Below are 26,733 nucleotides of genomic sequence, written 5' to 3'. Positions count from 1 at the left end.
TTGTTGCTTTAAGTTGTTGAGTTTTAGCCCGCCCTACAGTAAATCATCCTGAAAGTTTAGACCCTTTTCTTTTTTTTGTTATCATGTATGTTTGAAAGTTTGCCGGAGATGCTGTACACGTGTACTTTCAGGAGCTGCTGTCCTCAAGCAGGAGCTCTTGACCCTACTGTTTTATACAAACGTGTGCGTTCTCAGTGCTCCATGCATTTGGAAAATTTGTGTATGCAAAATACAGCTTTTTCAAGAACTCATCTGTGGTGTTGTAGGAGTATGCTATGAGACGTTTAGAGATGGGGTGAAGTAGAGAATTTGTGTGTTGGGAGGGAAGGAGGGAATAGATGATGCGCCAGTAGATGATCAGTAATACCTGGCATGGGGCTTGCCTCGCCTTAAAAGTGAATTCAGATTAATATAGATTGAAGTTTGTCATCTGCTCCAGAATAACTCCTCATGTAGGTTAATCTTCAGTTCTTAGATTTTTAGGACTTTTGTTCATTGCAGGTGGCGTCCCGGTAGCTGCATACCTCTGAATTCCTCGAAGTTCTGTCTTTTTCCATTTTAGGATCTGGATGATCTGATATTTATTGTACTGGCATACAGACAAGAATTTGTTTGTGTCACTTCTTGAGAAGAGAGCAGGTAATACTGAGCTGGGGCAGGGCTGAGTTGAAATTTGGGAGCCGGCAGCCTTGCCTTGAGGGTGGCCCAGCTGCCAGCGTATGCCAGACCGGCGCCAAACACCATAGACTTGCTTCCCAGGTGGAGCAATGCCTGGACTTGCTGTGCATGGGATTTAACGCTCCTTGCCCAAACACACACATTGCGCCAACCCCTCTCGGATTTCTAAAAGTTCCTTTTTGGCTCCCACATGCTTTTGACCACTGTAGCTTTGTAATTTACTGCTTCGAGTCCGCAGTGTGCACTTACTGTTAGGTTTAGCATGTGGGTAGTCAGAGAATTCTTCTCTAAGGTATGTATTCGAATAGGAACGTAACATCTGACCACATTAAAGTCCCTTGAAAGATGGGTCCATGGCAAAACTGGTATGTCAGGAGCAGGGTGGGGCCCAAAGTCCGCAGAAGTGTTGTTTGCTATAGCACAGGCTGGAAAAATGTTTCTTGAGAGCTTGGGTAATTTGTGCTTGCTTTATGATCGTGATTTGCAGTAGATCGGTGTAGGTATAAAAATAACTGTTCATGAGATGCTTGTTAGTGTTTATGAGATTGTCAAAAAACAACTGAAACAAAATAGAACCAAAACCGGGACCTCTTGAAGTGTTGTACGGAGTATGCCCGGACACGAAACTTTCAGTTCCTGTGTTCCTAAAGTTAGACTCTGAAATCCCTGCCCAGGTTTCAGAAAAAAAACACTCGGTTGTCAGAAAACCTCAGAACTAAATTATTGCAGTTAAAAGCAGCGATAAACCTACTTGCATGATTTTGTTATTGTATAAACCTGTGTCTCTTTCTGGTTGGTTTGTTTTGAATGTTATTTACTTATTGTGGATCTATTTAAAGGGTATATTATTGGCTCTGGTGCCCATTTACTATGACTAGTCTGTTTGAAGTTACTGTAGTAACAACCAAGAATAAATGTTTGCAGACATGACTCTTTGGACTATGAGAGATTTGATGTTTTGCTGTACACTGTGAATTGGCCCACAGGTTTTCACAGGGGGCTGTTTGGTGACCGCAGGGCAAGGGGCAGGGTGCTGGTGTTGCGGGAGACCTCTTGGATGGATCCGAGCAATGCTACCGAGCGAGAACAGCTGTTCTCTCCTCCCACACCTTGCTCCTCACGCAGAGGGACCCTGCTCCTCCTGCTTTCCTTCCACTGGCCCCGCTTCTCGCCCGATCCCACTGCTGAGCTGCAAACTAACCCACAGCAGAAGACTAGTGTGTGGAGATGTCAATGTGCAGGTGTGTGTGCGCAGCGAGGGTGCCAGTTTGCCGCTACGATTAGTCACTCCGCTGTCCTGAATGGCAGAGACTGGCACGGTGGGTCTAAACCCCAGCCCTGGTGTTGGGTGATGTGGATGTCAGCATGGTGCTTCAGGGGATTCATGCCTGAAGTCTCCTTTTTACGACGACAGGAAAACTGTACAGACACCTCTCCCACAGAGATGAGAAGCAGCAAGTGTGGTTTCAACTACTGAGGACCTAAGACATCCCAGCACACCCTCAGTTTCCCCCTCCTTTTCTCTGCCAGCCTTCCTCTCCTCATATACACATTATGGTCATCTTTCAGCCTCACGGTCACGTAGTTCTCCCCGCTTCCACATGTCCTTTGCCTTACTTACCTCGCAGCGTGGATGTGCTGTGGGAATGAGCCTCACCTGCCCAACACAGAAGGTTTTTTCGGTGTGGAAGACCCCTGTTAGATGGCTTGAGAAGCTGTCCAGTGTGCTGTGAAGGAGGCAGAGGGAGAAGGGGGTCAGGGCACACGCCATGCAGGTGATTGCTGCCCTGCCTAGCTCCTCTAGGAAACCCCACCGGTCACTTAAAACCACACACTTCACAGGTGGTTCCCTCTGTTTCTAATTTTGTGGGTTTCTGACCTGAAAGCATAGGGTTAGGTTTGCAGATGTGCTGAGAGCTCACAAGAGCAACTGAAGTGAGTAGGAGCTGGGCTTTGAACTCCCTGCTCAAGTACAAAATCAGGCCCAAGGAGGAGGACCAGAATTTAGAGGAAGTATCTGACCTTGTGTGTTGTACCATTTTTACCCATACCGCAAAGACTGATGCTCCCATCCTCACATCTTATTGGTACATGGAGAAGATCTAATCTTCAAGCTTTTCAAGTGCTAAGAGGCTGCTATCGTGAGTGCTGAGGAAAAAACTTGCAGGAAACTAATAAATTTGCTATCTGAGCTGCAAATAAGTCATAGGACGATGTGCTGACAAATGAGAATGCAAATATTGAACGATGCTTCATTAAATGAGCACTGCTATTATGAGAAATAATAACTTGCGGATGCAGGCGGGAGTATGTCTGATGTCTGATAAGCACTCCAGGGCCAATCTGGCATGATCTTCTTTCTGTTTTTCAGACTATTGGCGAGTCAGAAATGCCCAGTGTTTTGAACCAGTTATTGCCAATGATCAAGTCTCACAATGAGAGAACGAAAGATGATTATACCTGCGAGGACTTCCTTGTCTTGCTGGTATACATGTATTCTGTGGTCGGAGAAATCAAAAGTGGAAAAGAGCTGGACGCGGCCGAAGAAGAGGTGAAAAAGGCCCTAGTCAAGGCCATTTGTGATGAGCCAGAACCATCTCCTGTGCTGCAGAAAATAACAGGTAAGATTCTGCTTGTGTGGTGAGAAACTGGATGGCTGTGAACACAGGAACTGGGACAAACACATAAAAGCGGCTTGACTCGTCTGTGGTGCTGAGGGTACGTGAGTAAGCACAAGGATTTCCTGTAGATTCGTTCCATCTCCCATGTTCATATATGCCAAGTGCTGACGGGCTGTTCTTGAATAGTGCTGAGTCTGATGAAAGCTCTACAAGTTGTTCTTTTTGTTAAAGGTTGGCTAAGTTTGTGTGTTTTCATAAGGTAAGCTTTTCCACGATTTCTTTCATTGATCAGTGTAAAGTTGACCCTGGGAAGTCAAAATTAATCCTGGAAGCATGTTCAGTGAACCACAGTTGTTTTGTGAATACGAGGAGCTGGCCTGTGTGGCATAAAAGAAGAAATGTGTCTAAAACCAACATTGAGCTTTTTGCTGAAACGACATGAACATTAGCCTTTAAAAATAGCACGCTAAGCCTTTTTTTAGATGAGCACTCGTGGAGTAGAAAAAGTCCTAACCTCTTGCTGCTGGTGTCACATTTAAAAAAAAAAAAATTGTTAAAAAACATTCATTAATGAACTATGGCTCGAGGGTGGTGTATCTGAATGGCAGAAGGGATCTTGCTTCCTGCTGTCACTTTTCTCAATATTTACTAATAGGGAACAGGTCATCGACCAGGTCACCGTTGAGGTAGGGTATGAACATAAATCAAACTGTTGTGAGGAGCTTACGATTGAACTAAGAATGGAGAGTCTCAAGGGCAGTGGAGTAATTCCGCTGTTGGTTATTCTGGTATTACTCCCTGTGGATGCTTCTGCTTCAAAATGTGGCCTGACCACTCTGCTGTTGCTTTGAGTGTAAAACAGTTTAATGGTTAAAAGGCTCTTACGGTAGAAATGGGCATGTTCAGTCATATTTGCACTGTGCTGTTATTTTAATGCTTCTGGCCATGGTACCCCCAGTATTCCAGGCTTCTTGTAGACTTTTGCTCTCCTGTTTTTCAATATGTACTGCACATTTTGTACAACTGCAGTGGTGTCTTCTACTGGATACGGTGCAGTCATTTCTAAACCTCCATTTTCATAATTTGCTTTTTCTCCTATGATTGACAGTGTTTTGGTACACAGTTTTATGAATTTCCCTTCATTGTGCCAAACCTAAATATGGGAAGATTTGAAGTCTCTAAAACTTCAGTCGAGTACCAAAGAGAAGCTGGGTTCCTGTGTACAGGGATACTTCCCGTGTTGCTCTTCATCCTCTCAGGTTACACAGTTGCAAGCGCAGATGGAGATCAAAATAGACACTGTGCTTGTCTTATGTTCCATAACCTGTCAATAACTCCATAGTTTTTACGAATATACTTGCATGCCTGATTTCCAGCATGCATGTTTCCTGAATAAAAGTGAATATCTGGGCGTTTGCTCTCAACTTCTGGGCAAATGAACAGGTGAATGGATGTTTCAGTTCAAAAATTCTTCAGTTTATGAAATAAAATTCCTTCTGTCTTTTTACATAGTGGGTGGACTATTAAAAGCATGATGGGTGTCTGAAGTACGGCTTTCATCTCCTTAGGCATAAGTATTCCCTCTGTTGTGTGGGGCATCTGACTATGAAAAAGAGAAAACCTTGACACAGTGCAAACACCCTTCAGCAACAGCCAAAGCATTTGACTGTTATCAGAGCGAGTTTAGCCACAAATCCAAAACAAAGAACCCTACAAGCTTCTGTGAAGAAAGTTAACTCAATCCCAACCAGACCCAGTACAGGTAGTTTTAGACCAAGCACATCATTATTACATTATGAAGTTAATTGTATAGCACAAAGCCAGAGCTCTTGCATCCTTCTGTTTCTGTATCTTTGTGTTTAGCACAACCGTGTTTGTGCTTTCTGCACAAGTGTGTGATAGTATTTCCCCTTGCTTGCATACTTTTTTGGTTCATCAGCATTCTTTGGTTTTACATCTTATTTAGAATGACAGTTCTTTCGACTTCTTTGTAAAAGAGGAAAAAAAAAATTAAAACTTATTGTCATGACCAAAAATACATATTTTCTTGGGACGAAAGTATGAAGCGGAATTTCTAGGAATGCCCCTTAGGTAGTTTTCAAGCCTTTATTCATCCAGCAGATTGCTTTCTCAGCATTAGTGGAATTTGCTGAATTTGTAATTTGCTATATTTGCAGTACAGTTGAATTGAGAAGACTGAGAAATCACGAGCAGCTTTAGACCTACTCTTCCTTGACCTGTATTTTGCCAGGCCTGTGTTCTACATCCTGCTTCCCTCTGAATTTTGGGTACCTTGCTTGCTGCTTGAGGGGCGAAGCAAGTCTGAACGCTGTGAGCACCCACAAGCTTTCTTTCAACGGCACAGCTGTCTCTGTAGCAGGGCTGGAAGTCGGGGAATAGATAGCAGCACCAGTTTCCCTTTTCGGTACAATAGAAGATATAATGCTGAGACGTCTTTTGCTTCCAGCAGGACACGCTGTGAACTACGGACTGGCTGTTCCTTTTAGCAGGTACAGCTTGGTCTGTGTGTACGAGGTCAGCCCAGCTCTGCAGGTTAACAACAGCCACGGGTCCAGACAGATCATGGTCTGGACCTACAGCCTTCTGCCCTCATTTTACTCTAAGTCAGAAACAAGAGCAAACCCTTTCTGCTCTTATATGGCCACAGAAGTTAATTAGACTAAAATAAATTTCAGTAATTTTTGGAATCTTTCACGCGTGATCAGAACAAAGCAAAATATTCGTGGTCTTATTTTGAGTTTTCCATCAAGGTAAATGATAGGAAGAATGTTAAATTGGACATGTCAGGAGAGAATAAGCCAGTTACCGGGCAGATTCAAGACACTCCCTGCTGGCTCACTCCTTGCCTCCAGGTTCTCATGTGGGACCCAAGTTCCTGAATATTCAATATCCATTCTGCAATAAACCTGCTCTTACTAAGGAGCTTGACCTGCAGAGCTGCAGGTTTAGGTTTCAAACCCTGCTAGCGATGCACGAGTGGACAGTTTTCGTTATAGCAAGAAAGCAAAATTGCCTTTAAAAAGGCATACAGAATAGCGTGTAGGCTGCAAAGCCAAGCACTTCAAAGCTGAGAAATGCCAGTAACTCCGTTTCCCATGCAACCATCATTTGACTCCTGCGTGCATTGTAGCACAATCTTCAATTTCGTGATTATAAAGTGTATTTGCTATGAGCCGTGGCTGCGTTCAGTGTATGGACTGAACACCAAAGAGAACCAGAAACATACAGCTTCAGTTATTCTTACACATGATGAATAAGTACTAATAAAGTAAGTGAGACTCTGTAGATGATATTCAGCGAGTAACTTTTTCTGGGTCTCAGTTTGCAGTTCATGAAGTGGACTGGCACTCTCAGCTTTGTGTGACTCATCTTGGAACTTGAAGAAGAAAAAGCATTAAATTACATTTTGAGGTATTAGTGATTACATTTCTTTGAACAGAGAGGACTTTGTGCTCTGCTTCCCCATACACCTGGTGCCTGATGTTTTGGGTTTAGTTTGGACCCAACACTGTACCAAGGCTGTTTGGTTGATTTAAGCTGAAATTAAAAGCCGTATCTCAGCTGTGGCTCTGAACTGCTGCCTAAGCCTTTTGCTTTCCTCTTCTCTGCAAAGCATGGAAGGTGTGCAGTCTTGACAGTTACACGTTTTTGTTGTTTTTATTTGTTGTTCCCATGGAGTCACTTGAGAAATAAAATGCAAGACCCTTGTAAAACTTTAGAAAACTTGACTTTTGAGGTCAAGTCATCTGTCAAAGTAATAGCCTGGTTTATTTGAGGAATCTTTTATTCCTATTAAACTTGTTAAATGTAAACTTACTTACGCTTGCCTGAGTCTGTGCCTATAGCACATCTCCAGTGATGTGACCGCCTCGCAAAACTAGTGCAAACCTGCCCCAAAAGACGCAGTCCCTCAGTGCACAGGGGGTATTTATGCTATGCCTGGGGTTTGGTGTTACCTAGTGAAACTGGATTAGTATTCGCAGTAGTGGAAAAGAAGGCGATTCTCGGGGATGTTAGTCTATCCATCCAGCTGGCCACACTGGATTTCCCTGATGTAGCCTAGATGATTACAGCCCTCTGCAGAATACGTTAAGATGCAGCACTTGCGTAAGCTTATATTGTGAAAGAAGCACACGCACTCACAATTTCCTGGCTGCTGAGTGTTAAGCTTCTCAGCCTTATTGTTGCCTGAACATATGTTTTCCAAAATATTTGTACAATAGCACTCTGCATTTATGTAACACCTTGTTTCACTGAAGTGCTAAAAATATTCTGGAACTGTTAATTAAAATGAAAGTGCAACACGTTAATCACCCAATGAGATTTAAGAAATATGATTTTTTTTTTTTTTCCGCATGCATAATAATATAAAAGTATATTAGTGGTGTTGTGTTTGATGGAACTGTTAAATAATACGTGTTGTGGTAGACTATCTTAATGCCTTGGGTAATAAAACTGAATGTAACAGTTCCGAGATTTCTCCTGGGTGTAATTTACCGCAGGCATATGTTCTTCATCACTGTTTCCAGCAGAATGTTACAAATTGGAGGGGAAACAGAATAGACCAAAACATAATGGAAAATGATGCTTTTCAACAGAATGCTGGGTTTGGGGGCTTTTGCAGGGGGATGTCTTTCTGGCAGCTGTTTTTAAAAAAAAAAAAAGCTGTAGAATATCATATTTATTTTATCATCTTATCTGCTCATCTAGCTTTGTAAATGTCCATGTAGAGGTGCGTAGGGCTACAAACGTACGCAAAAGTAATGCAAATAGAGCCACGAAGCAATTAAAAAAATCTATTTTTTCAGCTGCACCGTTCTCTCTCTTTTCTTTATTTTTTTTTTTTTCATCTGCAAATCTCTGTGGGAGCTTTGTAGAGCAGATGTGCCTTTGGTGGTGTGCTCCAGAGGCCAGTGGGCTGGCTACGCTGCCCACCTGCGGCAACTCTCAGCTGGTAGAGCTGTAGGCATCACTTGCACCCTCTAGAGTGTAGGAAACCCTCTTGTTCCAGGAACTGCTGTTTATCAGCCTGTAAAACTGGAAAATTTTAATCATTAAGTGGATTTCTAGACTTTTTCCCTGCTTTTTCTGAATTCTGTGAGTTGAAGTGTAGGCATTGCCATGCTGGGTTAGACACACGGTGTCGTGGCTGCTTCTGCTTCTCATTGTCCTCAGCATTGTCCTTGTTGCACCTTAATGAAGTTACACATTAATGAAGGTATCATTACCTTATTGCTAGCATGGCCTAAGTATCGTGGCAGGGGAGGTTGGAACTAGATGATATTTAAGGTCCCTTCCAACCCAAACGATTCTATGATTCTATCATGAATCCTAAAATCAATCCTAGTTTTGCAATAAGCATTTCCATTCCTAGACAGGGACAGCCAGTTCCCTCAGAGGACGGACACACTGGCTTATATTTGGCGGTGGTCTTGGCTTCACTGCTGGTTTGGAGCAATGATTTCCCAAACCTGGTTGTATTATGGGTAGGTAGGTATGAAATTAGGTTCTTGGCTGAGGTTATAATGTAGCCCCTTTGGATTAGATGGAAGGTACCACCCGCCTTGTGTAGGAGAGGGGTTCCCCAGCTTCACAGCGGAGGTGTAGCTCAGGTATCTGCTAGTCAGTTCTTCCCCGCCCCCAACATTCATGCAGTTCAGAAAAATATTGTGAAACTACCATTGTTTAAAAGCATAAAATCCAAGAGGAAATTCTGAGTGATTTTAAATTTTCTGTGCTTTTATCAAGAGTATTTTCTATAAAGTTAATGTTTCCACTAGTTCAGTGCAAGGCCAGCCCTATCCCTCCCTTGTATAATAGCTTATTTCCGAGTAATCCCGTGTTTCACAACAGAATTGATGAAAAAAAAAAAAAGAAGTCAACTTGAAGAACACATTCGAACTTTTTTATTTTATTTTGCTGTTTATTGAGACTTTAATCCTTACTACAAAGAGACATTTTTCACATGTTCTTAAAATCGAAACATTATCAATGGCAACATGTAGACAAATTAGAGAGGGGTTAATCTGGTATTTTTATGTAGTGTAGGTATTTATGCTGAGCACTGTAACTGGCAAGATTCATGCAAAATCAAAGCTGCAACCACATTGTTTCTTGCTATCGCTTAGGGAAATAATAGAAAAATCAAAATTAAATATTGTCCCTTCAGAGTTTTCCAAGGTTACATAATCCAAGAAATTCAGAGCTCTGTTCTTTATTTTGAGTATTTAGAGAAGCCTTAACATGCCGTACTTTCTTCAAGGCCTTCTCAAGAGCTTCCATTTCCCCCGTTCATGCTTCAGGAGCTCTGCATTTGCACGGTCCGCACAAAACCCAAGAGCAATGTGTTAGCAGCGCCACGTCCTGCTGGGGCAGTCCTGCAGGTCTGGGGTACAGGACTTGGGTTTAAGGATTGCTCCTTGATTCCAGGCATGCGTGGGAGTCCGGCTGCCGGTAAGTTTAGTAGATAGGGATCAGTTCCCCACCAGAGCGAAGGTTTATAAACTAAACTGTTTATGTTAAAAGTTCATAGAGTGGGTTATGGAGGGTGGGGGAATACCTCAACACATCAAATAGCTAAACATTTTGAATGTCCGGACAGGCTGCTCTCTGAACTACTGATTAGCTGCTTCTAGTCCCTGATGCTAAAGGGTCATTTTCATGCCTAATGTTAGGAGTAACCCTCGTTTGAATTGGGAAGAAGACCTCTTCCCACCAGGTTAGGCTGTTGTATGTGCATGATTAGAGGCTGGGCTGTTTGGGGAATCTGCTCTGTCCTGTAGCCTGCAAATCATAACTGCTGCTGGGTAGTGAAGGCAAACGCCAGAAGTGCTTCTGTATATGGTCTGCGTAGAGCTAAATCTGCTGTGATTTAGAGAGGAGCCGTAAATGCTGGTGTGGCATGGCTGGGCAAACTTCAGGGCTGCTGCCATCGTCAGGGATGCATTACAAGGAAGAAAAACCTTCTCATAGGTTGACTCCACTCAAATGATCAAAAAGAAAGTCATCTCGGATTATGGCAAAGTTTCTTTCTCTTTCTCCCATGCTCCCTGTGCCTCCCCCAGGACCGAGGAGATGGTCCTTGCCCCGCAGAGCCCTCCCAGGCTGGCGTGCAGATAAGGCGCAGTTGGAATGAGTTTTCCCTTTTGACAAAATGTAGTCTCCGTTGAGCTAAATAGCTTCATCCTGCCACAGAGCAGATGTTGTTACTGCAGCCAGATGAAACCCAGACGGTTTTCTCCCCGGTTCTGAAATGGGAGTTTGGTGCTCGGGAGATGGGGTTTTTTTCCTGTTGCCCCAGCTGATTTTATAGCCACCTAAAATACCCCTCTCTCTGACTTGGCAGAGGCTGTGTGTAAAATGACCTCCTGGTATCTGTCTTATTTTCTTGATGAGTTTTGGACAAGATCCAGTGGCAAGTATTTGTGGTCCAGCATTCCCAGAGGATGATGGATCTGATGTTCACCCTTCCAGGAGCACCGGGCAGACATGAGCAAAGGCGCTGCCCGACCGGGCGAGAGGGGCTGCCTCGGCGGCTCCTGCAGTTTAATTCACCCTGAGACGCTGCCACTGCTGCGACACTTCAGTCCACTTGATGGAAACAGAACTATTGGGAAAAAAGGTCACTTTACAAGTCCCAAGATGCTAATCTGAATTACACAGTGGTCACGAGAGGATTGTTGCGACCTCTCTGCAAAACTGGGGAGAAATGGGGTATGCACCGAAGCAATGACCTGCTCTGCTTTAGCCACTGACACTGCAGGCACAGAGTACATGTCCTAATTTTTGTCAGCTCTGTTTAGGACCCTTGAGCTCTCCAAGACCTTTCCACTGTGACTTTTCTAAAGGCTTCTTCCCATTTCTCTTCAAAATCCATGGTTGCCAAATGGGAGCCGAGTGAGCCACATCAGTTGTCACTGACTTCAGGCTTTGTATCGCTCCCTGGGTGGACTCCTGGGCTACTTCTCGGCTGGGAAACATGGAGCTTTTTCTAGTGAACTGTTTGGGAGGCAAATTTTTTGTACTAGCATTCTGGATTAATTTATATCTAAATTTGCATACGTATGGTTTTTGCATGTCTTAAAAAGTCAGGCATATCTTAAAAATCAGTACTAAGCTGTGGTAATAGAGGTGAGAAAATCAGGCCACTTTGTACATACACAGAGATATTTTGTTTGGATTTCATGATGTACATTAAAATGTATGGTAGAAGACAATCCCAATGGAAGCCCAGTGGTGTTGGGTGTTTTTTTTAAATTTGTTTTAAACTTTCATATGTTGTCTGTTTATTTTGTCTTCAGCACCTGGTCTCAGTTGGCTCCAAACTGGATAGTAATTTTCATTGAAGTGTTTATAACATGAAGTCTTTTTTTTTTTTTTTTTTTCTTTTTTAACATGAGACATATGCCTGCAGCTCCACAGGCCGCTGTCTCGCTGCCAACTTAGCAGGACAGCCAACTGCAACAGGAAACTGATATGGTGCAATTTTCATTAATGATTTGTGTTCTTTTTCAGCATCCAAATTCAAGAGCATTTGGAAGATGCTCCTAACATCAAATATCTCCTTGTTTTAAGCATAAAATGAAAACAGAAGCTGCTTTAGAATTAGGCAACTTTTTAGAAGATATTGTTGTATATGTATGTGGAAAGGATAAATCTTTTTTTCTCTTCTTTCCATTCGAGTCCCTTCCTTGCAAAACCTTAAAGTTTTGGCATATTGTAAAATTATGAGTAAATTCTTGCTGTTTTGCAGAGCACACCCAGCCTGGCAAACTAAAAATGATGAAGTATTAAATAACCGTCAAATTAAGAGGGGGAAAAAAAAAAAAAAAAGAGAAAGGAAAAAGGACTTGTTAGAAGTCACCACCCATATGACAGAAATCCACTGAGATTTGGGGGGTTTGTTTTATCGTGCCTGTCAGTTTGGAATCTGTTTTAAATACCACGCTGTGTGCTGGATCTGATGGCACAAGGGCAGACAGCATTGCCTCTGCCGAGGCAAGGAGGAATAGCTGTCAGCTTTAGATAGTTCTAGTTGTTCTCTTTAGCTCTCTGGTAGTGGTAATTCTCTGGTGCTTACCATGAGATTTTATCAGGGCTGAATTCTGTCCTATGAATTTTGGACAGTCAACCTATTTTAGGCTAACAATCTCCATGTATTTTAATGATATGTTGAAATCTGGTATTTCAAGAAAGAGTTGAGCCCAGCCATAAAATGGAGTCATAAGGCTGTGTGTTAATCGTAGTGATAAGCCAAAAAAGTCTCTTAAATAATTGATTATAACCCATCTTTTATTTTGCAAAACCTTTGCTGTGTTGGTCATCTTAACACCTCAAGAGCAGAACCAGGAAAAGATTTTCTAGAGTTTAATGAATAGCTCAATGATTTATGGCTTAAACATACATCACTTGTCCGTGCAGCTCACTAGTCAGCCTGCCCTAATTTTCCCCTTTTCATCCCAAGCTTTGGAGACTCATGGATTTTGGCTCTGGAGGTCTTCTTGTTCAATCATTCATTAAAGTCAAGATAATTTGCTTTCACATGTATTATATTTTAAGGGTCAGGTTCTGCTTCTGTGTGAATCAGCATGAAAACATAGAGTGTTCCTCCTGCTTGCAACAGTCCTGAGATCACGCTTAAGGGATGGATCGAACTATCGTGATGTGGCACATGGATCAATTCTGGTGTAAGGGGCTAAGCAGGTTTAAATATTTTCATTGATCTGTCAACCTTGCTAACACAACTTTTTCTTAATAGAACAATTTAAATGCCTTCCCTAGAATTGTTGTTAGAGCTACAACTGTTTTGTTTTCAATAACATCTAAGTGTTGTCACGTACTACAGAAGTTCAAAAGCACTACCTTATTTAAATGAATGCTTTCTCACAAATGTGTTCTCAAGCCCTGACTATAAACCTAAGAGGCAAATCTCTCATGGTCTTGAATTTTAAATCAACATGGGGAAGGTGCTCTCATAATCCCTTTCTCCCTATTTGTTCTTGTTTAGTTTCAAATTTTATAGTTGAGTAAACGTCACCTCTGGTGGTTAAAGTTCAGGTCAAGTTACATTTTGCTGTGACCCTCCTGCTCTCTTTTGCAGACACCGGGGCTGTGGTCTGTCAAGACAAGAAAGTTCACAGATCATAGCCTAAGGATTATTTTTTTCCCCCTGTCTTTGTTGGATAGCCTTTCGTCAGGCGAGGAAAGTAAAGTTTGCGAAATTGGAATGAGGGAGTTCTGGTAATTGAGAGTTTTGTGTAAATAACAGTGATGTTTGTGCCCTACACAATTTCAGAAAGCATTATGCATCGCGGAGGCTGGTTTGGAACCAGATGTCTGATTATCTTTTAATTTCCCACTTTATTCATTAAAATAAACATTATTGTGGAAATACGTGCCTGATGAGAGGTGGCAACAGCCAGTCATACTCAATTAGACACATTTATTTAATGGAAAACAATACAAATATGTATTTGGCTTGCATGGATTTTTGTAAAGTGTGTGGATATAATGTGTGAATGTTACTGGCTTATTGAAATCTCCTTCTTCAGGCTTTTGTTTCGGGTGCTCTCTGTGTATATTTCTTTTACAAATCTGTGTACACTGTGTGTATTGAAGTAGCCCCAAGACTTTAAAAAAAAATAGAGGGAAAGATAGGTAGATTTGGAGTTTTAAAACAGTCTTTGGGGAATGCTTACAGGCGCAGAGGAGTGCTGCTGCCTGTTCATCAAGCAGAGCTACCCAGATGACAGCTTCTTTCCCAGGCTGTTACCGAATATCAGCACGTATTTGCCCAGGAGGGACCCTGGAGATATGCCCCCATCCCAGCGGCAATTCTGCCTTTCTTCCTTATGCTCTCTTGAAATGTTGAGCAATTGGGGAGTATATAGACATGGCAGAGGCTTGTGTTAGCTTAAAGGAGATTTATTAGAATGGAGGCCACAAATGAGAAAAACCTAATGAAATAAAAATTTGGAAGGAGCCTTGCTTCCAGTAGCCTTGCCTACTAGCCCATCAGAATTAGGAGTCAGAGAAAGAGAATTTAATTCTTCATTTTTTTCATCATCTTTTCTCTTCGTACTCTGCTCACCTTCCTGCGAGTGCTGTGCACCGAGGAAGAGATGGCAGAAGAAATAGTAGGAGCTGATCGATTGCATCCGTATCTTAAAGTTGTTCATGCTGGGGAACCGTAATTCTGGCATTTGTTAACTTTTGGGTGCTTGCCTTCTCCAACTCACTGTTGTTCCTTTGATGCTTTCAACATAACTTCCCAAGTAAGCAAACAAAATGCTTACAAGCTGAAACAACATTTTGACTGTAGAGAATGGTACTTATTTTACTGGTGTGTTCAAATAATTTGGCTGCACATCATAGCTGTCTGCTTCTTGCGCTAGTGAAGTGATCAGTGCAATGGCAGGTTGTCTTCCAAATGGACCAAATGTTTACCAGTGGGTAAACGTACCATGTAGGCTTTGCAGGTATTTGACAGCAACTGAGTTTTGTGAATAATTGATTCAATTTGAGATTTTTCTGCCTCTATTCCTTTAGCTTCTTTTGTCTCTTCATGCCACAGCTCTTTGCCCCCACCATCCATCTCGTATTCCTCCCTGTCCATCTGTTTTTACATCTCCCCCCATTTCCAGCCCGCTGCCCCGGTTCTTCTCTCTGCTTCTCCAGCACCCATGTGGATCCAGCCTGCCCTGACCTTCTTGCTACACTGCCTTTTTTTGTCCACCTCCTCCTAGTCTGCCTTTGGTCTCCCCAGGCTCCTGCCTGCAGGCTGTCTCGCACCTCTGCTGCATTTGTGTATATGAAATAACTTCCTGCCCTTCATTATTCCTAATTTCAGGTCAAGTATTTACGGTGGGTCACTTCAGTGACCAGTTGTTGTAAAACCTTAAAGTTTTGGCATATTGTAAAATTATGAGTAAATTCTTGCTGTTTTGCAGAGCGCACCCAGCCTGGCAAACTAAAAATGGTGAAGCATTAAATAACTGTCAAATTAAGTGAAAATGCCACGTTCTTACTCTCCCACTCATAGATCTCCTCTGTTCCCCAGAACAAGCTACTGTAGGACAGTTCCAGCCACAACTGGTTGCCAAATCCGTTTTTTAAAAGGAAAAAATGAAAATAAACAAAGGCATTATGCTTATTTTTTGTATATCTCCCTAAAACCCCTCTGTTCTTACAATCCTCCCACAGAACACTTACTTGTACCGATCAGGGATGCAAATGGAGTACGCTGGGTTTGTTCCCACCACCCTACTTTAACCCAGATTTAAAACGGGAACCTTGTCTGTCTGTCTGTCTGTCTGTCTGTCTGTCTTTTTACGGCCAACGGAAAGAGGTTTCTCGAGGGCGCAATTCATCTTGTTTAGTTGGGTGCCTTGACCCTGCCTTATGAAGCACCTGTGCCTCCATTCCCAAGGGAGAGGCATGGGAACCATCCTTCACCAAGTTGGTTCTGTACTTATGGAGCAGGCGTACCTGCCTGGCTGGTGACCGGTCTGCAAGGAGCCACAAGCGGGGACGGTGGCACCCAGTGCCCAAACTGCTCCTGGGGGCTTCATCAGTAAAGGTCAGGTTGCAAAGGTTGGATGTTGCTTTATTTTTGTTCATAATTATCCATTTGTGCCTTTCTATTGATTTCACATTCTGCACACCCCTTCTTTCTTCGGAAATAGTCTTATATTGAAAGTTCATCTCCTTTCACCGGTGCTATCCTTGTCTGAAGGTCCGGATATTTTATTTCAAGTTCCTGGCCCTAAGTTACATCCATGGTAGTTCCTTCTCAGTTCTTGTGTCTTAGACAACATTTCTCTGTGCAGAAAATACACGTTTATCTGCCATATATTTTGAGAAACTAGAATATGTATAAGTGATAATATAGACTCATTTACAGCCGGTTCTATGAGACAAGAAATGACAATCGTTGTTATTTTTGCTTCCGTTTTCCATGCCCATTTACCATCCGCTTCTCCAGCGACGCAGTGTTTGTGGCAGATAGGTAGCAACTGGGAGTGCGTCGTGCCTTTTATTTTGCAGTAAGTGGGGGGTTCCCGCACTTTACAATGCACATGTCCCTTCCTTAACTAACTCCCTGGGGTTTAGGTGCCTTCTTGCACGTTGCCTGTGCAAGCAGCTTCTTCCCGTCTCTTACTCGTAGTGGTAGACGGAGCGGTTTGGTTTGCTTCTCCTTGTAGCAGCTGTGATTGTTGGATTTAATATCTATTTGATTCTAGTATATTCGCTAGTATCTCTTTCCCGGTTTCGAGGAGATAAACTGGGATGAGTCATAGAGCACTTATTCCCAGAGATAGCTTCAGCAATCGAATACTTCAGGCAAAAGTACTAGATATTAGGCATAGATGGTATGAAGGTCACTGGGTTTTGTTATTTTTTCCCCCTCCCTAAGTAGATGAAGTTCTTTTCAAACAGACTGCAGAAATACCAATTAGTCTGCTTCATTCTGAAATGTAATCAAATTTAAAATGTAAAAAATCCCTTTCGGCTACAGTATAATCGGGCCCCTAATTATGAAAGGCATATGTTCCCCTCCATCTTTCTTCCCTCCACCCATGTAGATAATTGTCCTTCTTGAATGATTTCTTCTTTGTAAAAATCTTTGTGACATTCTACTCCTGGTTTGCTCAAAGCAATGCTGTTATCTGGTGCATTAGGTTTGTGTTGTTGGATTCTCGCAGGATAATATACAATATAGTTACGCTGATTACTTGCTATTTCGTGTGTCATCTGTGTTTTGGAATATCTCAAAGCTTGTCAGTCTTCCGCTGGGGATTACATCATTTTGGGGGTCTCAACCGTTCTGAAACAAAAGCATACTTCAGTGGTAAAATATGTATGCCCGGACAGCTGGCAGTCTTTCAAGGCTCCAAACTTGACACGGAGTTAATCTCAGAGAAATGTATTTTCTTCTATTCATAGTAACTAAGCAATTATTTCCATGCTGTTTGTTTTGGGTTTGGGTTTTTTTTGCCTTCTTCTCTTTCTTTTCTTTCTTTCTTAATGTAGGGTTTTCTTTACGGATGGTAATTACTGACGTAAAATACATTTCTTTGGTTTTTCCCAGCCACTGCAGGATTTATTCTGGGGTGGTGATTTTGGTTTCTGCGTGGTCTTTGAATGTTTTGGCAATGGGCAATTCAAATTAATAATTGTTTCTTTAGTGGTAAACCTGATCTTGTTTGAAACGTGTAAGTCTCTGTTATTAGCTTGCCTTTTGTTTCAGGGGCAGAACTTTGGGGAGAAATTTATCTGCACCTGCTAAGCTACCTGGTCCCATATTGAATTGTAACGACAAATTGGTGTCACAGCCCATACCGCCCCATCGCATGAGCCCCATTTATGTTGTAAAGGCTTCATAAGGGTTGAATCGAAACACAACTTGCTACATCAGGGTGAATTTCATCCTGATATCCACTATATAAAACGGCTTCAGAGCTGTTATGAGAAGATGCTTGAAAAAACAGCAATGCAAAATTGGACCAAGAGTTTGCCATGTGCATACTTAATCTAGATTTTCATGCTATTCCTACTACTGTGTTAGGTTTAAAAGACATACGCTGCATTTAACTTGTTCTGTGGAAAACCTGTCTGCCAGACTACCAACTCCCAGCGTTTATTTGGGCGGCCCAATTCCAGGCTCATGCCCTGGTGGGTCCTGTTTCGGTACCAACTTCTGCAGTCGGGCTCATCCGTAGATGGGCAAACCCGGCTTTGGGAGCTGCTGCGTTCGGAGGCACGGCGTGAATCTCTCTCGCAGACCCGCTAGGTAGGCATGTAGCCAAAGTGAAAACACCTGCAGAATATTCTCAGCTATAACAGAGTATCTGTTTTATTTTCTTAAAATATTACTTCATCAAATATTTTTAGCATCTCTCCCTAATGTTAAAAATTTGCCTTTCCGTTTGAAAGAGGATTTCAGCATAGAGTTTGAATAACTAATATGAACTAATAATAACAAATATAAAATGTAAATGAACTAATAATATTAATTTATTTTAATTTGGCATATAATACCAATATATAAATTACTATTGTTGGGGACATATGTGTGGATCTATTTCTGTATTTGATTCACCAGAAAACTTGTGTGAGTTAACTTAGTAGCTTAATAGCTAGTAAGGTTTTCTCTTGATTTTTTTGGATAGATTTTTCTTTAATTGGCAAAGATTTCATGTTAAAAGATTTACAGGAGTGAGGAATTTATGCTTTTGTTTCAAATAAGATGCAGACATCACTCGCGTGACAGATGAGTTCTTTTTATACGTAGAAAAGCATTTAAATATGTGGAAAGCGAGTATGAAAAAGTTCTGGGGTCTTTTTTAAGACCAGAACTTTCCAAAAACACCCCTTAAAAAGATTTCCTATCTCCTTTTAATTTATCACAGATTAGTGAAATCTATGTACCTCTTAATATTGGTGGAATTTCATTTTAATTATTTTTTTTTTCTTTCATGTGTGCAAGAACTTTGCAATATAAAGAGATTAGATGGCCTTCATTCATTCTTTTCAAGGCACACCACTGCCAAAAAAGCACTTCATAAGCAATTAAGCTGAATTGTGCAAGCTCGTATTGCTGTTGTTTAAATCTCCGGCAAATACAATTTCCCATTGGTTTGCATGCAAGTCATGCGGTCAAGTATCTAAGAATGCAGGTCGTGCAAATTGCAAGTTTATTGAAGGGTCAGTATAGTTATCAATGGCAGCTGTTCATAGGGTCCTTAACACTGAGCTGAAAATTTATCTTTTGATTTGAATGGTTCTCACCCCTAAAAACGTTATAAGGTCTTAAGAGCATTACTATTTTTAACTAAATAGTGGTTATGTCTTTCAGTTTACTTAGGCATCAGACCAAAGATCACTGAAGTCAATACGAATTCTTCCACTTACATCAGCATGCTCTGGGTCATGCCCTTAATAAACTGTTGTGTTCCCTATCCAAACCAGAAGAGATTACGGAATGAAAACTGGTGCGGTACAGACCAAAATGGGTTCAACGATAGCCTGAAGTGCTAATTCTACCTCCAAGGCAAGCCAGTGCAAGATAGCAGAACATCCCACGGGAAAAGTTGGACTGCTTGTTGCGTTGAAGTTACCTTTCAGCTAACCTAACCGCGGTAAAGACGTTTTGGCATGACCACCTTGCCCACGCGCCGATGATAGTGATGAGGGGTTGGGGTGGGTGATAAAACACCATGTGAGATTTTGGAGTGTGAGTGTTTATCATTAGGCAAACACTGGCTGGTCTGTGAAGTAGGAAAAGGGGTTTGAGCTTTGTTTTGAAGATCTTTTAATCAGGACCGAACAATCACGTTTATACTGCAGTAGTTTTGAAAGACGTGGTGAAGATGATAGGAATAATTAAGAAGCCCTGAAAATATGCTTGAAATAGAAAGTTCAGTAGTCCAAAAATTAGGAATTCAGGTATTGTACTGTATGAAAGTTTCATAATAAGGAGAAAGAAGGAAATCTATGATGTTATGCAACATTACTCCATTAGCGTTAGGAGGAAAAAATGGAAGGAAAAAAACAACAGAAAAGACTCTATTTAACCCTTTCACATCAATACATTATAACTGAGTAATCCAGTAGAATTCAAAAAAATATTTTATAAGTAAAGAAAGGGAAGGGAAATACCCTAATATTAAAAACATTCCAGACAACCAACAAATTCAGGATAAAAAATGTGCAATACGGAAAAGTAAGTACCGGATTTTGAAGCTTGATTTTAAGACAAGGATCTTCAGCCTTCTCTGTGGCAGAATTTTCTGCATTAAATGAGGCTAATTTTTGATGGGTCTGTTCAGGCTTTTCCTTACTGAGCATCACAAAAGGGAGATTCCTAAAGGTGAAAAACATTGTTAGATAGAAAGTTACAGTCTGAATTGAGGGATAACACAAATAGTAAAATGTAAAGTCCTTTTTTCTCGGTCTGAAAGAGCAAAACCTTTTACTTGCTTTTATTTGGCAGAAGTATTAACCTCGTGGGAAGCCTTAATGATAGTAAACACTTTTGTCTGTGTGATGCAGAGGTTTAGCTTTGCAACAAGAAAAAGCATGAGCCACTCAAATGTGATAATGGTATTCATCTTAAAATTTAATTTTATTTGGTTTCATTTTTAAAATACAAGCTTTTTTTGAATTATCAAAAGGGCACGGAATGAATTGTGCTAAATTGTTGTCTGCTTTCCAGTTTTGTTCTGTGCTAAATTATTCCCTTGACAAACAGGATAGAAAGTATTTGTACTTCAGACATTTTATGATTAATCAGCCCCTGTGTTTGTGTCTGGGTTAATAAAAACAGAGCTACTGTTGAAGGGTAGAAATAATCATGCTGGCTTATGCCTGCGTCAATGCTCCTGCCGCTGTTGGGTACATTTTTTCCAGTGTGTATCAAATACCATATAGAAGGTACAGCAGTGATTGAGGAAACAGCTGCTAACGGGCTGTTGAGGCAAAGCCTTTTACTTACGCTTTATATGGTTCAGTAGCAGAGGTGCCTTGGTATTATTAGTGGTTAATTGTTCATGTTAGGTGCCTGAAATTCCTATTTGATGGTGGCGAATTCTCAAAAGGGGTTTGTTACTACTGGCCCACGGATGGGGACTGGTTAGACTGGTGCTCCTCACCCCTGACAGTCAGGTCTCTGTGATTTTTTTAATTGGCTTAACAATCCAGATGATGGAATGGTTTCATCGAAGAGCTTTTGAGCAGGATTCACCAGCTACTTCGAAAGGGTTGCCACTGAAGGTCCTTCGGTACAATTTTGAGTCACCGTGGGCAAAGTACTCCCTTGCGGTCTCAGCTCTGGCAGAAATTGCTTCTCTGATGTTTTACAGATGCACCCAGAGGGGGTCTCCGCTCAGGTTTCTGGCTGCTTATCATAAAGCCACAAGGCTCTCGGCGGGCATCGCCGAGGACATCTGAAGTTCAGACTTATTAAAGAGAAGAAGCTGAGCCGCGGGGTCCGTGCTTTCCCCCACATGTCCGGGTTGGGTGGAGAGCAGGGTCAGGGCTGATGATCCAGGTGGAGAGGTGCACACCGTGAATACAGGCTTTGTTCCTCAACCCCGTTTATCAAAGAGGAAGGTACTTATTAGCACAGAAGTGAGAAGGGAGTGTTGCTGGCCTGAAAGTCACTGTTATCTGGATTTTTGCATGGGAAGAGATGGAGAGAAGAAAATCTTCCTCCAAACACAGGCTTATCCACTGGCTCGTTTCATAATTTCCTTCACACAGTCGATTTCCATTCTTTACAAGCTGTATCTCGCTTCCGTTTTTTCTCTACCAAAGGGAAACGGAAGTAAATGGTTCATTTTATTGTATGACTTTGGCATCTTCCACACTTCATAAGAAACAGAAGATTTTCTTCTAAAGATGGTCTTGAATACAAGCATTTACATGGTTTAGAATGGGAGAAGCAGATTTTTTTGACTGATACCTGAAATTGTGCATGCAGCTTTGTAGTGTATGTTCTCACTTATGTGCACAATGAAGATTCGTTCAGATAGAGTTGCTCAGCTTTACCCAGGCAAATGCTACACCATGACCGAGTGCCGTTGTATGTAAAGGTCAGCATAGAAAAACAAAGCAAGTGGTCACCATGAAATAACTATGATGATTTATTCATTATTATAAATATTAACGTAGTAATGTAAAATGCATGCCCAGTTTTCCTGAGTAGCTGCAATAAAATGGTCTTTCCACATGTAGGACAATTCAGCAGAAATTAGGTTCTTTCTGTCCGTTAGTCTAAGGACAAGTATCGAAATCTGTACCGGTTCCCGGTCACTATAGATCATCAGAGACTAATAGTGGTTTTACAACATTGTTTTAGCAGGTTGCTGTTGTTTTTAGCTTGGATTCATTCCCTGATGTGGTTCACAGTGCAGCTCCTCTGTCGGCTCGTACCAGCGCGGCCGAGGGAGCCGGTCTGCAGCGCCAGAGGGTGCTGGGAGGGGTGAGGGTTCCTGCTGTCATTCCACATGATTAGCACTTTATCAGCCAAATTCATGGATTCCATAGCTTTTCCCAGGGCATCATCCTGCTTTTCCTGTTCAGTCTTTCCCCTGGTTGTTGAACTGTCGGTGAAATAAAATAGCAGGGAACCCTCCTGGGGATAGGAGAAGTCGTGTCGGTCCTCCTCCAGCACCCTTCAGCACATAGCTGGTGCCACCGTGGTCCTGCAGATTTGTCTCCTCATAATAGCAGAAATGCATCCTAACGAGCAATCGGTTGTGTTGTTGGATGGGAGCTCAATCCCACTTCCCTTTTCCCTCCCCATCCCCACGGCACTCGCCAGCATTTGTCTCCAAGGGCACTGGTTATATCTTTATACGCCCTCTTTTATTCGTTTTAATCTAATCTACCTCCCTTACATCATTCTCCTCTCTTCCTGCCGGGAAGTGGTGCCGAGGGGAGCTCCCCTGGTCCCCCGAGAGCTGTCTCGGGGAGATATCTTGTGCTGTTGAAGGCCCCGTTTTACGCTTTGTGGAATGCAGATGGTCTAGACGCAAATTGCATTTTGTCTTTCAACACAAAGCACTGCTTTTTAACGCATACCTCCAGTGCGTACAGCACGAGAACCTTAAGGCAGATATTCCAGCTGCCTTGGAGTTTTATATGGCATCAGTGTGGCATATTTTATATGTCCAGCTCAGGAATACGGGGTTGCTAAAAGCAATACCACAGTACTGTCAGTGTGCTAGATTAACTCCTTGCCGTATTTTTTCATACTTCATTCTTTTTAAGTAGCTGTCGGCTATGCTGCTCCACCAGGGCCTACTGCTTCAACACCATAGTCAGACTTATTTTGTTCATCAGAAGGTTAAGTCGTATCTAGCCACATTTATTTAAGCAACTACATAGCTAAAACTCCATTTGCCATTTTTTTGGTAGATTATGTTTTGCCCACAAATCGTACCAATCTCTGTCTGGATGAAATGCAAAATTAAAGTTTAGAAGTGCAAACAGTTTTTATTTTTAATCAATTATATAAAGCTTCCTTAAATGTGCGAAGACTTTTTAGAAAAACTGATTTCAAAGACATTTTGATAAATTTAAATTCAAGTTTTTCCAGTTAATAATAGAACTGACAGATCATAATGTCATGAAAGCTTCACTTGACTAGACCTCATCCGTTGCTATCTAGTTTTTATCCGTAAATTGGAAATTGGTTCTCTGTATCTAGCAACCAAAGATTTTCTCAGCTTTGAGTGAACTAGCCTTTGAATTGAGCAACATGAATAAACTGACTTAAAGAAAATGTTCTCCCTGCACCTGCAGAAGAAGCTGCAGCTGCCAAAAGATGAATACTTCAAAAAACTTGGATCCCTAGGATTTAGCCAGTGATTTCTGCCAGTTCAGTACTTTGATGTTCTTTGGAAGTTCAGCACCAAATGCACAGTAATGGAGGTTATTATGTAAGTATAGCCCTTTTTTTTTTAAAAAAAAAAAAACCCAACATGTAATCTCAATTTGGAATCTTAATAAGCAAAAAAGTCCAGCTGAAATAAAACTGTTGGTGGAGGCAGTTTTTAATACCCGCTTTTTATTCATCCTCTTGGGGAAATCATCACGGGCTTTCTGTATGACTGTCAGTGCAGGTGATGAAAGTCAGCTGCCAGCAGGGAGAGGTATTAGTTTAAAAGAAAAAAAGATAAATCAGGGAGGGAAGCATCATTTCACTAAGTCACTAGGGACGGAGGGTGTTCATCCAAAGTTCCTGGAAGAATTTCAGGAAGGAGCAGCTGAGTTACAGTTATATGTAACTCGCTGAAAACAATTACTTCAGCAAAGAAACAGATGGGGCTGATAGCATACCTAACTTAGGAAAGTGGGTATAATTATGAGCTTTACTTTCCTACTGACACAAACGGTGAAGTGCTGAAGAGAGAGGTATAAAGACAGGAGGAGGAGATGGCTGTTGAGCCCTGTAAGCACAGGCAGGACACCTCTGGGGTGGAGGGGAGGGCGATGCTGGGGATTGCAGGAGGCAGCAATGACCCATGCAGGAATTCACCCGGGGTTTTAGCAGCACTGTAGATGATAAATTCCTGCTCCTCCTTATGGAAGGAGGGTAGCCATCAGAGACCTGGATCACCTGCAGTGGGCTGGTGGTCGTTCTGACATCGTGAGAGGGGGAGGAGGGAGCTACTCAATACATAGCCCACTTTATTCTGCCCGATAATGCAAAAATATTGTTCCAGAAAAATCAAAGATCGTGATAATTTCCAGAAAAATCTTACGCAGTTAGAAAACAGGTTACAGAACTTCACTGTGAACAAATGCATAGCTGCAAGTGTTGGAAAGAGCATGTAACTCTCTCTTTGTCCTGTATCCAGTGAAAATAACATCTGGTTAGTTTTTTTGCAAGTAAGAGATTAGGACAGCAGTTGACAGATAAATGAATTTAATATTAGCACCTTTTTGAGGGTGTTATTTCACATAAATTGAGATCGACATTTGCAAATTAAATCATCCTCCTCTTTATTATGTTCAGCTCTTGTCATAAATTAATAGAAAAGGTAGAGAAATGAAGCAATGGGAAGTGGAGAGCTGGAAGATCGTATAAGGAACCAGTGTTATCTGGAAAAGTTTGGAAGAGACATGGGAAAAAAACAAAAAAGTCGAAAACGTGAGGTTTTGTATGAAGAATTTTGTTCAGAGTTGTTATTTGCCTGTAATATGGGGATGCTGAAATTAAAATGACAGCCAGTTTCAATGCTGCCAGTGGAGATGTCATTTCAGGTACAGCTTTTCTGTTCATTTTCTAGTGTGAACCCAGGAGACACACACAGTTGCATGGTGCACATAGGCACTTTCACATACGTCCATGAAGGTATGTGCCCTGGAAAGTCCGCCCGTGGCTGGAAGACATGATTCTAAAGCTAAATTCCTTTCTTGTCCTCTTTCCCGAGCAGACTTTGCAGGATCATATCGCAAACAGTCACGTTGCAGAGAACACGTGCTGGTATTTCAGATGGTCAGGTGTCACAGTTTAGCAGGAAAAAAACCTCAAATACCAGAACAAAATAAAAAAAATAGAGTTGAATTGTATCAGAGATACAGATGAAAAATATTCTTTTAGTAATTATGATGTGGTAGAAATAGAAGTGCCATATTTCACAGATGGAGACTTCAAAGGATATTCCTCCCCCAGTAATCCTCTGATCTGCTTCATGTCACAGGTCACCTAAACAGTATTTACAAACCTCCTGGCTGGAGCACTGGTTCAGCATTTAAGGTGTCGCAACTTTTTTTGACATCAAAAGTTCAAGTGCACTGATATTTCTCTGAGAATGTTACTGCAAAGTTAATTTTTATGTAGACTCATGTTTATGAATATGTCTCCTCAAGACCGATGTGAAACTTGCCTGGAAAGGGGGAAAGGTTTTCTCCTGTCGGCCGTGTGATGAGGTTAGACAGTGTCTGGTAGTTACCTGGGTGCTACTTCGAACGTGCTGGAAAAGGTGGGGACCAAAGCAGGAGTCAAAAGGCTTGGCTTAACCATTGACTCGTGTGTCACTGAGAAACTGGTGTGAACTCTGGGTTCCTCTTATGTCTGAATGTAAATATTAATGTTCTCCAAAGTGCTTTGCCACCTTGAAGAGTAAAATGCAGCGATAGTAATTGCTGCTATAATTTGGAGTGTGGGCTGGACTTGGATGTCAAATCTCACTTTTGGCACCAACTTCGTTCTGGGCAGCTGGCGTTTGCCGGGGGTTGCTTGGGCAGCGATGGGTTCTCCTCTCTCAGGTGGGCATCATCCTTGGTTCGAGGTGGCCTTTCCGAATCCTCCAAGTCATGAGGGTTTGGGAATGTTACACCGATCAGAGAGCGGTTAGTTGCTTCAGTTAGGTGGGTCCTATCTTTTACTCTTTCCACAGAGTAAATTTACATCTTACTTTGTCTTTTTACTGCAAGCAAATGACAGCATAAGTTGATTAGTGCAGGTCCCTGTGCGGTTTCTTACAAACCCTTGCAGCAGGAAGGCTGCCCTGTGAAGCTGGGGTGTTAGGTATGTTGGCAGGCATTTAAAGAGATTTTTTTCCATGCTTTTCTTCCTGTTTGTTTTTTACAAGAAAGGAGAGCATATTCAAAGTACTTCTATGGCACCAAGGTGAAAGGACCAAGTTCCTTGGGTCACGGCTCAAATAAAACTCACGAGTATTCTACTCTTGCCAAAATAGGAATGCCTGGTTGCTTTGTCCATGAATGATTTAAAGGAAGAAGGATATTTTTTCAAATCTGTTTAATTAAGATGCCTCTTCAGCTCTCCCTGTCCTTCATTTCAATAGGTTTTCAGAGGCTTTCAAACCAGAACTACACAGGGCTCTATTTCAAGTGCGCTATAAAGAGTTGATAATATAGCCTCTGTGGCTGGGACACA

The 26,733-nt window shown here is 41.8% G+C and overlaps 1 protein-coding gene across 1 annotated transcript in view; it reads left to right on the top strand.

Moving 5' to 3' along the window:
- SCFD2 (sec1 family domain containing 2) overlaps positions 1–26,733 on the top strand; it is a gene marked incomplete at its 5' end in the record, with an annotated part of 205,566 nt that overhangs the window by 87,825 nt on the left and 91,008 nt on the right. Inside the window, one exon of the mRNA XM_009885027.1 lies at positions 3,050–3,299. Within this exon, the coding sequence (XP_009883329.1) occupies positions 3,050–3,299 (250 nt within the window). The remainder of the gene's footprint in view (positions 1–3,049; positions 3,300–26,733) is intronic.

The sequence above is a fragment of the Charadrius vociferus genome, unplaced genomic scaffold (assembly GCF_000708025.1).
Source record: "Charadrius vociferus isolate BGI_N301 unplaced genomic scaffold, ASM70802v2 scaffold134, whole genome shotgun sequence".
In the NCBI taxonomy this organism is placed as follows: Eukaryota; Metazoa; Chordata; class Aves; order Charadriiformes; family Charadriidae; genus Charadrius; species Charadrius vociferus.
The sequence above is the reverse complement of the archived record's forward strand: the minus strand, read 5'-3'. Positions and strand labels throughout refer to the sequence as shown.